The 13062-nt window shown below is 36.9% G+C and overlaps 1 protein-coding gene across 2 annotated transcripts in view; it reads right to left on the bottom strand.

The window, feature by feature from the left end:
* OTOGL (otogelin like) overlaps positions 1–13062 on the bottom strand; it is a 256085-nt gene that overhangs the window by 73197 nt on the left and 169826 nt on the right. For both annotated transcript variants that reach the window (XM_016425678.2, XM_056798553.1), the window contains 2 exons: positions 8040–8207; positions 4914–5192 (listed from right to left, as the gene is read on the bottom strand). In XM_016425678.2, coding sequence (XP_016281164.2) covers positions 4914–5192; positions 8040–8207 — 447 coding nt within the window. The remainder of the gene's footprint in view (positions 1–4913; positions 5193–8039; positions 8208–13062) is intronic.

The raw sequence follows: 13062 nt of genomic DNA, 5'->3' as shown, positions 1-13062 counted from the left end.
GAAGTAAAAGGAGAAGGAGAAGGGGAAAGGAGAAGAAGAAGGAAGAGGAGGAGAACTTCTATATGTTCTTAATAAATTGCTTTTGTTTGATTACTTGATATCCAAGATGGTAGAACCCACTTGAGCTTATACTCTACTTGGCACAGATATTTAAAAACCCAATGAAACCTCCATGTCACAATGACTTTATGGAAAGTTCAGGGGCCCGACACCTATAATAAATTCATATTAATTAAAAGAAAATTATAATTTATTTCTCAATAGTGTTACAATAGAAATAAGACTTAGGACATAAGAGTGATTGACAGGGCATGGGATTAGAATTTTCCCTGGAGCCAGTGGAATAGAAACTCAGAGAAACAGTTAAGCAACTGATACAATCTCTCTGGACCTGGATTAAGGAGGAGGCTTGAGAAACCATCATTCAAATTACAAGCCTGGGAATATCTTTGGCTGTGCCTTCTTTTCAGAAGGCAATCTTCATTCTTCTTCTGGACAGATAAAACAGACCACCTTTGCATATTTCTCTTGGGATTTTTGGACTTTGCCCACCAAAAAACTCTGTTGTAAGATTACTAATCCCTAAAGACTTTGCCTTTAATGTACTTAGAAATAAGATAGATTTAGTCAGATAGCTTTTAATTTAGGGGGGGAAATAATTAAGATCTCTCCCTTGCCCTTCTTTCCTTTTTTTACTTTCCCTTTCACCTTTTAATAAAATCAAAATATTTATATTTTCCTTCTATGCTTCTTCCCTAAAACCCCATTCAATCCTATTATAATATTTCAATTGGTATTCAAGGAATGCCATATATGTAGAATTCACAATGAATCTCCTCTTTGTTACTTCTTAACTGGACCAGATTTTACTTTTATAATCAAATAACCCTGTGAAGCAGCATTCTGTATAATAAGGAGCCAAGAAGATCTGTATTCAAATTGCAATTCTAAAAATTTTTTGAGAGGAAGTTAGGTGTCACAGTAGATAGAGCACCAGGCCTGGGATCAAGAGGACCTGTATTCAAATCTGACCTCAGATAATTCCTAGCTGTGTGACCCTAGGCACTTCACCTAACCCAGTTTGTCTAGATCTTGCCCTTCTGTCTTAGAGCTGTTAGAAAGACAGAAAGTAAGGGTTTAAAACATATATGTATGTATATATAACATATCTACATTTGCCTAGTGCAATACAACCTTCTCTCTCTCTATGTATACCTTCTAAGTGATCCCGGAAGCATTTAAACTGAGAAGATGCCAAGCATCATTAGTAGACAGATTTCTCTAATCTTGGAGTTCTTTACTGCAGTTAAATTGTAGGTCTGGTTCCTACTCAAATAACCTAACGAGATCCTAGCCAGTGACTCTGTATCACTGCGTGCCACTGAAACTAGAACAACTTTGAATAAAAATGGCATCCATACAGGCATAGAGTCCTTGTCAATAGAGTAAATAGAACACAGAAAACACATCTTCTGCAATATTTAAAAGCCAATTCCAACATACAAACTCTCAATCAGCATTAGTTACTCCAATACTTTGCTTCATAATGCAAACTATAGACCATACAATAAGAAAGATCACATGTCTTTTGAAGGATTGTCTTTAAGAATGTTGATGTTTAAAATCAACTAGAATGAATCAGGGTCTGTGGGGGGGCACCTAAGCATCAGCTGACAATTATTTGCATGACAACAAGAGCCCAGAGTTGTGTCATATTTAATCAATCTACTAAAATATATTTATTAAGTATATGTAAGGCATGCTTTGCCTTTTAAACAAATAACACTTTAGTGACAAAAAGATTGACTGATTTTGTGTGTGTGTTTGTGTGTGTATAAAGGAAGAGTTTTATATTATCAAATAATGTCATACAGATGTGTCAAATTCAAGACCTGCAGCAAAACTCCCAGTACAACTAGAACCAGATTAAATTGTTATGGGGAAATCTTTGACAAAATAAATAAAAATACAATGCAGCAGAAATGATATTAATTTGTGGTTTTCTAACTCAATATGAAACCCAGAGAGATTGATTTCTGTTTGAGTTTGACAAAACTGATATAGAATATTGCTTGCTCTTACAAATAAAATTTTGATACATAATAGGAGTAGGAAAAAAATCTTGTTTCCATATATATATTCCTAATATATGTGTTTCCATGCCAAATTCCCATGTGTTCTCTCTTCATTATAGATAGGGGATGCATTGGTGGGAGAGTGAGATCCCACCTAATATGTATAGTACAATACAGTATATTGTTTATGGTTTGCATTTATTATCTGTGGTTTTCTTTTTACCTTATTGTTAAAGGAAGTACTTATGTTTAAGATCTAACAATGTCATTATTGTGAGTATCGGGTTATATAAATGGATGGAGATCAAGAACTAGAATAGCAAACAGGGAAATGGATTTCCCCTAAGAAGTTGAGAAAGTTTGGATGTAACTGTGATGGTGGGGGGGCAGCTAACTGGCACAATGTATTGGGAGCCAGGTCCAGAGATGGGAGGTCCTGGGTCCAAATATGGCTTCAGATATGTGACCCTGGGCAAGTCACTTAACCCCATTGCTCAGCCCTTACTGCTCTTCTGTCTTGGAACCAATACACAGTATTGATTCTAAGTTGGAAAATAAGGGTTAAAAAAACCAAACTATGTAATAGTGGTCTTTGATGTAGTATACTTACTACTAGGAGCTACTCCATGAGAATATAGACTGGCCAGAGTTAAAGTAGGTTAGAATGAGTTAACTAAATCAGAGAAAAATTGGAGTGTAGATAAGCCACTGTAAGATGTGGAAGGACCCTATGCAATCTTCAGGTCTTGTCTAAGTCCCACTATGGTGGGACTTAGTGTCATTGGCTGTATTACACATGCAAAATGTTGAGGATACAAATACAAAGGAAATAGAAGGATTTTATATTCTCCTAAGGAAAGGGAAGAGATTAAACATGTTCACTAATATATAAACAATAAATAAACTGATGGCATGGAACTAGACATTGAAGTCATCAGAAAAGACTTCTTGAAGGACATTGTAATTAAGATGAGCCTTGGAAGGAGGTAGGCATTTCCCAAAACTTTCTGTGGATGTTGACTTCCCCCATTAGAATGTGAACTCCTTGACTGTCTTGCTCTTCCAAAGCAAAACACTCAAGTATCAGATTCATTTTCCTAAGTTTAAATCTGGCCTCAAACTCTTACTCTAGTGTGACCCTGATCAAGTCACTTAGCCCTGTTGGCCTCATTTTCAATCATCTGTAAAATGAGCTGGAAAGGAAATGGTCAACCTCTCCAGCTTCAGATAGTTGGTAGCTATATGACAGCAGGCAATTAACTTAACTTCCTCTTCCCTTGGTTTCCTCATCTGTAAAACGGGGATTATTCTACTACCTTCTTTCCAAGGTTTTTGTGAGATTCAAATGAGATACTAATTGTAAATTGCTCAATACAATGCCTGGCACATAGTATAAATGTGTTTGTTGTTCTTAATATTACTATAATGACATTATTTTAGTTATTCCCATTACTAACTCTCCCGAAGTTTGAAATAAAGAACTCAATTGAGTAAATTGACTATGAGTCAGTCTTGCCTAGTGTAGGAAAGTATTTCTAGCAGGGCAAATCAATGCAAACTGGCAGCCTGGGATGGTGCAAGGTCAAGATTCCACAGAGCTTGGCTAGGTCAGGATTCTAAGGCAGTTGGGGAGGCTTTTTCTCTCAAGCCAGTCAGATTTGAAGGTGTGCCTAGTGGTCTCCCTGAAGAAACCAACTGAGGAGTTGTCAAGGACTCTGATTATCAGTAAGGCTGAATGAGTGTTCCCCTTCACAGTGGTAGACATTGTGAATGGTGAGCACCTTCTCCCTTTTGGGGCCTTGTGAGGACCCCACATCTTGATCCTACTGTTTGATCCAACCAAAGACTGGACTTTGTGAGAATCTGGTCCTGTGGACATTACTAACCCCTTGTAGTTTAGTTTTAGTTAAGTTAAGGTTTTTTAGGTTTAATATCTGGGTGGGTTAATGAAAGTAGTACTTCCCTAAATCCCCTTCAATTCCCTTTATCCATCAAATTAAATATACCTCTGTTATTTATTTTATTAGTGTTATCTTTTCTTACCCTTCCCTAAAACCTTTCCCTAAAACCTTCCCTCTAACAGTTTTTACTATAACACTAGTTCCCAGACATTGGAAGACTGAATTTGAAAGAGAATAATCAAATCTGAAGGATCTGAAATCCACTCCCAGCCACTCTATAGAATCCTAGGGAAAGACAAAAATTTGAATGGAGTTTACTTCTTTCTCAAGGACTTACAAAGAATATAATGAATCTTTAAGCATTTGTAATGACATCTCAATCACCCTAAGTCACCCCAAAAATTGGGACTAGGCTAATGTCTCTTTCCCAGATGGCTATGACTATGGATATTCCTTAGTTCAGCATTGGCAAACCTTTTTGAATTCAAGTGCCCAGAGGACAAATTCAAGCTGTCTATGAGCCCCCATCACCACCATCACATTACACGGAGAGCAGCGGAAGTGCTTACTTTGGGTGGCTGAACATAGGGGCAGTCGTGCAAAAAATGTCCTCTTGCCAATACTTAGTCAACGCTGCCTTAGTTCCCAAGCATTTTGTAAACACACACCATCCATCTCTTTCTCTCCCTGAAATTATATAAGTACCTTGAGTGCCTCAATTCAGTGAAATTCCCATTAATTATTACATTATTATCAGTCCTTCCCAAGATGTGGTTGACCCGGGGCAGTCTCCCAGAGAGGTGTCTTGAATCATTGTCTCCTTTGTCCTGATTAAAGACTTGTTCTAATATAACTACTCTAGTAGTGATGATTTTCAGACTGATAATTGTAGCTCTGATAATTAGCTCAGTGTTTTCTAAGGGCACACAAAGCTTACCTTCCATAGTAAAGCTACTGGCATGCTTAAAATCGTCAGAGTCATCATATTTGGAGACTTTGATAGTGGAATCAGTGAAGGTAATGAAAAACCCTTTCTTGCTGTGTAATTCAAAAGCACTGAAACCAGGAATCCAGAGACCCTGGTGGTGGAAAAATGTAGCATTCCGGCGAAAAGCAGAATTGGCCTCCCACCGTTCCAAGCTAATTGTATCATCTTCATGGACAAAGAGAAAGTAGTTTGGCCTTTCAGCAGATTCTAAGGAAACCAATGACAAAGCTGCAACACAATAAGAAAGGAGAAAAATTATCCACTTAGTTTCCCCCCAAAATGACAAAATCAGTAACAATGGATGCATATCAAATCTAGCCTCAGATCCTTCCTAGCTGTGTGACCCTGGGCAAGTCACTTAACCCCCATTGCCTAGCCCTTACCACTCTTCTGCCTTGGAACCAATATTTGGGATTGATTCTAAGACAGAAAGTAAGGATTTTTATTTTTTATTTTTTTAACTCTTACCTTCCATCTTGAAATCAATGAATCAACTATATATTGGTTCCAAGGCAGAAGTGTAAGTAGAAGTAAGCAGAAGTGAGTAAGGGCTAGTCAATGGGGGTTAAGTGACTTGCCCAGGGTCACAAAGCTAGGAAGTATCTGAGTTATGGATGAGAGAATTGGAAAAGCCTGCAACAGAGCTGGAAAAGTAAGACCTGCAGAACTGCCAATCAAGGAAAGCATTGTAAATGGAATGGTGACCAGGAAGGACAGTTGAAGAAGGACCAGCCAAGCTGAGGAACTTGGTCTCTTGCCCTTGAGACAGAAAGGAGTAAGGACTGAATAATCCTGTTCTCACTGGTTTTCTCCCTATAAGACTCAAGTGACTAAAATCTTCAAGTCTGCTAGTCATTTTCCCAAGTCTAGACTCTATTCCACCATCCATCTTGGGAGTATTTTAGGATTAGGGAAACCCAAACCCTCTCTCCCATCAACTCCCCCTACCTTTCCCCTTCTCCTAAATAAACCCCTTGTTTAAACTTATCAAAGGGTGAGTTATCTGGCTGATATATCAAGATACTCACTCCAAGCTGATTTCCAGTGATACCAATTGAAGAACCAACTGATGGGGGAAGGGAGGGAGGAGGAAGGAAAAGGGTGGGGAAGGAGAGGGAGATTGCCTGAGCTAATCCTTCAATCAACATAACCTTCAGTTTATTCCCCTAATATAGAGGTGAGATTTGAACCCAAGACCTCCCATCTCTGGGCCTGGCTCTCAATTCACTGAGTCACCTAGATGTCTGGATTTTTCCTTTTTTAAGTGGATGCATAAACAGAATGCTAAAATTATCTCTTCCCTGTCCCTCCCCTAAAAAAAAAATCAGTGTCTTTAGAAATAAAGAGTCTTGTATATGAAGGGCTTTCTCTTCTTTCTTGGATTTCCCTAAAGTATAGGTCTACTGGTGGTATAGCTGAATCATATTCAGGAACTGCTTTGTGTGTAATTCCAAATTTCTCTCTAGCATGGTTGTACCCACTCACAGATCTACCAACAGCCATGCCAACGTGCCTCGTCATGTAGTATAATGTAACAGATGGGGAATCGAGAACTTGAGTTCATAGCCTAGCCCTCCTTGAATTTGCTAAGCCTCTCTAAGCTTCAGTTTCCTTGGAACAAATCTGACCTCATACCTTTACTAGCTGTGTGACTCTGGGCAAGTCATTTAACCTCCGTTTGTTTTAATTCACTGGAGGAGGAAATGGCAAATCACTCCCATATCTTTGCTGAGAAAACCCCATAACAATTATAAAAGGTCACTTAAGGCTTTGAATCTGATAAGAAATAATAACTCGAAAGAATACAGAAATACTAACACTGGAAAAAGAGGACTTTTTAAAAATGTATAAAATGTCAAAAAGGTTTTGGGTAGCTTTTAATTTTTAATGGTTTTTTTCTACCCTTAATAAATCTAGAAATATCATTATGCTTGGAAACTATGTTGACACTCCCATTAGACTGTAAGCTCCTTGAATGTAGCATAATTTATTATATTATATTATACTATACTATACTATACTATACTATACTATACTATACTATATTATATTATATTATATTATATTATATTATATTATATTATATTATATTATATTAATTATTATCTTTCCGTCTTTTGTAAAATTCAGCTTAGCATAGTGCCTGGCACATAACAGACACTTCAATGTTTATTCACTGACTGAAAATAAAAAGTTCAATTATTATAGCCTCTTAAGTCATCTATTTACATTACTTTTCTTTTTTAAAAAATTAAGACAACCTTACCTTCTGTCTTGGAATCCATAACACATATGGGTTCCAAGGTGGAAGAGATGTAAGTGCTAGGCAATTGGGGCTAAGTGACTTGCCCAGGGTCACACATCTAGGAAGTTTCTAAGGCTAAATTTGAAAATATTGTGGCTTTTCTTTCAATAGACAATATGCATCACTACATAAAAGCTGAACTAAGACTAAATTAAAAGGCAGAAAGAAGAGAGAAGAAAAATGCAGTCCTTATCTCCTAACTACATTTCAACATAAAAAGGTAATTCTGACTGTCTGAATTAAAAGAAAAAACTTAATATTCCATGAGCTCTGTCCATTTTTTGACATATCAAATTACCAATTTATTACATTCATGGATTCTATTAAATTATTCTTTGTTTCCTTAACTTACACAAACAGAGGTTGTTTTCACTGTCAATTTTTGCATTCGTATTGTTTTTGTTTAATAGCTATATATGCCATCTGAGTAGTCCCTTCAAAACATGAATTGATATGAGCCATCATGGTTGGAGAAGACATTATGTCAATGAACCTTTTGAATCTAGAATGTCTCTAGGATTCTATCCCAAGAAAATACTATTCCCCTGGGGAAAAAAAGTGATATCCTATTATCTAGAGATAGTGGCAGCAATAGAGCACTGGGCCCCAATTCAGTAAGACTTGAGTTCAAGTGAGACCTAAAATGTTTACTGTGTGAACGTAAGAAAGTCACTGTCTAACATATAGCAGCCACTTAATGTATTTTCCCGTTCCCATTATTACATCTATATAAAACAAAGATTTTTTTTTAAAGTAAAGAGCATACTCACTTGATTTCTTTTCTCTGAAAAGTCCTGGAGTTATCATAAAACTAAAAAACACAAAATCATGTGGACTAGTTCTTCTTAATGGGAAGATTTTTCTACTGGTAATATTTGCTCCAAGAATTGCATCAATGCTTCCATAGCTAGCCAAAATATATGGTCCTTCTCCAAGCCCTAGTGAAATGAATGCAAGAGGAAGGTAAATTTTACTTATTTCTCCCATTTTACCAAATACATTGTTAATAATATTTTTAAAAAGGTCAATAGAGACTGAAATATTGTGGGACAATCATATGTAATTGACTTTGCTACTGATAGCACTGCAATAATCCAGGACAATTCTGAGGGACTTGTGAGAAGAAATGCTATCCACATCAAGAGAAAGAACTGAGGGAGCAGAAGTGCAGAAGGAAAACATTTGATTTTTCACTTGTTTATATGGGTATTGGATGTGGGATTTGGGGTTTTAAAAGATTATTACAAAAATAATTAATATGGAAATAGGCATTGAGTGACAATACACGTATAACCCAGTGGAATTGCTTGCAGGCTATGGGAGGGGGGAGGGAAAGAATATGAATCATATAACCATGGAAAAATACTTAAATTAAAATTATTAAATAAAAAATCAATTACAAAAGTATTAACAGGAATGCAAGGATCCAGGACAACTCCAAGAAATTCATGAAAAAGGATATCCACCACTATAAAAGGAAGACAGAATCTGAATACAGATTAAAGAATGGCATTCTTTATTTTATTTCTTCCATGAACTTTTCTTTAGTGTATGAGACAGGTGTCTTCTTTCACAATATGATGAACCTGAAAATATATGTTATGAGATAACACATGTACAATCTTCCATCATATTTCCTGCCTATCTTGGGGAGGGTGGAAGGATGGGAGGGAAAGACAGAACAAGGATCAAAATTGTCAGAAAATGATTATTGAAAATTATATCAGGAGCCAATATGGCAGTTTGGTAACAGTGAAAGCTAAAAGTGTTCTGATAATCCTTCCAAACCCATCCTTAAAAAGCACCTTAAAACAATAGGAGTCAAAAACCAACAGCAAGATGAAGTGAGGGGGTTCATCCTTTTTCTTAAATTTATTTAATTAATTAATTTTTATTATTTTCCCATGGTTATATGATTTGTGTTATTTCCCTCCCTTCCTCCCTCCCCACTACCATGACCAATGAGCAATTCCACTGGGTTTTACATGTATCACTGATAAAAGCCTATTTCCATATTATTAATATTTTCACTAGGGTGATCATTTACTTTCAACATCCCCAATCATGTCCCCATCGACCCATGTGATCAAGCAGTTGTTTTTTTTTTTTCCCTGTGTTTCTGCTCCCACAGTTCTTTCTCTGGATGTGGTTAGTGTTCTTTCTCAAAAGTCCTTCAGAATTGTGCTGGTTCATTGCATTGCTGCTAGTAGAGACATCCATTACGTTTGGTTGTGCCACAGTGTATCAGTCTCTGTGTACAATGTTCTCCTGGTTCTGCTCCTCTCACTCTGCATCAATTCTTGGAGGTTGTTCCAGTCTCCATGGAATTCCTCCACTTTATTATTCCTTTTAGCACAATAGCATTCCATCACCAACAAATACCACAATTTGTTCAGGCATTCCCCAATCAAAGGCCATCCTGACAGGGCTCTTCCACTGAACATAACTTGAAAGGTAGTCAGAGAATTTATTTTCATGGGACAAGAGGGAACTGGAAGCAAAACTGCACACAGAGAATTGTTGGTTGACCATTCCCACTACCACTACTGTACTAGATTCCATACCTGGCATACACTAACTTTGGGATTCCAGGATGCTGGCTACACCTCAGGCCCACCCCTTGAAGTCTCAGGTCCTGGCACCAGCCCACAGTAAGGCCCAGAATCCATAGTGCTAGACTCTTTCAAGCTTGCCCTGATGTGGGGAATATCTAGCCCCAGGGCAAAATGGCTCACAGTGCTAATCCCAACATGACCTAAGCAGAAGTCAGCTTTCAGAATTCCCAGTTCCCAGGCAAAAAAAAAAAAGATGGGGAAATGCACAAATAGCAAGAAAAACATTTATCACTCAAAAATGTCTATGGGGACAAAGCACAAAGCATAGAATCAAGTGCAGATGGTGAGATCCAAGCAACCAAATGCAAAACTTTTTTTAAAAAATGAGACTTGGTCTCAAGCTCTGGAAGAACTCAAAAAGGAATTAAAATCAAATGAAACAAGATGAAGAAAAATTGGAAAAAGAAATGAAAGTAATGCAAAAAAGAAAATAGCTTAAAAAGCAAAATCTGTCAACTGGAAATAGAGGCAAAAAACGTCAATGAAGGAAAGAATGACATGAAAACTAGAATGGACAACATGGAAAAGGAAGATCAAAAAGTCATGTAAGAAATTCTGCCTTTAAAAATTAAAATTGGGAAAACAGAAACTAATGATTTCATGAGTCATCATGAAAATTATATCAACATGTAATTAGGAAAAAATTTAATTTAAAAAAGATACAAAATTGTAATTCATGTAATAAAAGGTGTGTTTTTGCTGTGACAAATTCACTGTTAAAAAAGTAACATTTACCTCGAATAAAAGTAGTTAGACTTCATTTCAATAATAATGTGTTCCAAAATGGGAAAAGTAGGGTTAACTTGCAGGTTAATTTTTTCTCAATCTATTTCCTCATCTTTCAAATTAGAGGACTACAGAAGATGAACTCTAAGGTCTCTTCCAGCTATAATATTTAATCTTTCCATTCTAGTGTTGCAGGGACACTGTAGACTAAGTGTTTGGCATCTCTGGTCTAAAACACTGAAAATCTGAGAAACTTGCCCAGGGACACGCAGACAGTATGTATTAGCTACAGCTCTGAAACCCAGGTCGGCTTCACTTGGAGTCTGGCTCTCTATCCACTATACTCTAGATACCTCTTCTTTTTTAATTTGGTCATTTCCAAACATTATTCATTGGAAACAAAGATCATTTTCTTTTCTTCCCTCGCCCCCCCTCCACCTCTCCCACAGCCGACATACAATTCCACTGGGTATCACATGTGTTCTTGATTCAAACCCATTTCCATGTTGTTGGTATTTGCATTAGAGTGTTCATTTAGAGTCTCTCCTCAATCATATCCCCTCAACCCCTGTAGTCAAACAGTTGCTTTTCATCGGTGTTTTTACTTCCACAGTTTATCCTCTGCTTGTGGATAGTGTTTTTTAGATCCCTGCAGATTGTTCAGGGACATTGCATTGAGACTAATGGAGAAGTCCATTACCATCGATTGTACCACAATGTATCAGTCTCTGTATACAATGTTTTCCTGGTTCTGCTCCTTTCGCTCTGCATCACTTCCTGGAGGTTGTTCCAGTCTCCATGGAATCCCTCCACTTTATTATTCCTTTTAGCACAATAGTATTCCATCACCAACATATACCACAATTTGCTCAGCCATTCCCCAATTGAAGGGCATCCCCTCATTTTCCAATTTTTGGCCACCACAAAGAGTGCTGCTATGAATATTCTTGTACAAGTCTTTTTCCTTATTATCTCTTTGGGGTACAAGCCCAGTAGTGCTATGGCTGGATCAAAGGGCAGATAGTCTTTTATCGCCCTTTGGGCATAGTTCCAAATTGCCCTCCAGAATGGTTGGATTAATTCACAACTCCACCAGCAATGAATTAGTGTCCCTACTTTGCCACATCCCCTCCAGCATTCACTACTTTCCGTAGCTGTTATGTTAGCCAATCTGCTAGGTGTGAGGTAATACCTCAGAGTTGTTTTGGTTTGCATCTCTCTGATTATAAGAGATTTAGAACACTTTTTCATGTGCTTATTAATAGTTTTGATTTCTTTGGCTGAGAACTGCCTGTTCATGTCCCTTGCCCATTTATCAAATGGAGGATGGCTTGGTTTTTTGTACAATTGATTTAGCTCTTTGTAAATTTGAGTAATTAAACCTTTGTCAGAGGTTTTTATGAAGATTGTTTCCCAATTTGTTGCTACCCTTCTGATTTTAGTTACATTGGTTTTGTTTGTATAAAAACTTTTTAATTTGATGTAGTCAAAATTATTTATTTTACATTTTGTGACTCTTTCTAAGTCTTGCTTGGTTTTAAAACCTTTCCCTTCCCAAAGGTCTAACAGGTATACTATTCTGTGTTCACCTAATTTATTTATAGTTTCCTTCTTTATGTTCAAGTCATTCATCCATTCTGAATTTATCTTGGTGTAGGGTGTGAGGTGTTGATCCAAACCTAGTCTCTCCCACACTGTCTTCCAATTTTCCCAGCAGTTTTTATCAAATAATGGATTTTTGTCCCAAAAGCTGGGATCTTTGGGTTTGTCATAAACTGTCTTGCTGAGATCATTTACACCAAGTCTTTTCCACTGATCCTCCTTTCTATCTCTTACCCAGTACCAAATTGTTTTGATAACCACTGCTTTATAGTATAGTTTGAGATCTGGGACTGCAAGTCCTCCTTCCTTTGCTTTTTTTTTCATGATTTCCCTGGATATCCTTGATCTTTTGTTCTTCCAAATGAACTTAGTTATGTTTTTTTCTAATTCAGTAAAATAGTTTTTTGGTAGTTCAATGGGTATGGCACTAAATAAGTAAATTAATTTGGGTAGGATTGTCATTTTTATTATGTTACCTCGTCCTACCCATGAGCAATCAATGTTTTTCCAACTGTTTAGATCTAGTTTTAGCTGTGTGGAAAGTGTTTTATAGTTAAGTTCATATAGTTCCTGTGTTTGTTTCGGCAGATAGATTCCTAAGTGTTTTATTTTGTCTAGGGTGATTTTAAATGGAATTTCTCTCTCTATTTCTTGCTGCTGAGATGTGTTGGAAATATATAGAAATGCTGATGACTTATGCGGGTTTATTTTGTATCCTGCAACTTTGCTAAAGTCGTTGATTATTTCGCGTAACTTTTTGGTTGATTCTCTAGGATTCCTTAAGTAAACCATCATATCATCTGCAAAGAGTGATAGTTTGGTCTCCTCATTGCCAATTTTAATACCTTCA

The sequence above is a fragment of the Monodelphis domestica genome, chromosome 5 (assembly GCF_027887165.1).
Source record: "Monodelphis domestica isolate mMonDom1 chromosome 5, mMonDom1.pri, whole genome shotgun sequence".
NCBI lineage: Eukaryota > Metazoa > Chordata > Mammalia > Didelphimorphia > Didelphidae > Monodelphis > Monodelphis domestica.
This window is presented reverse-complemented; position numbering and strand designations above follow the sequence as displayed.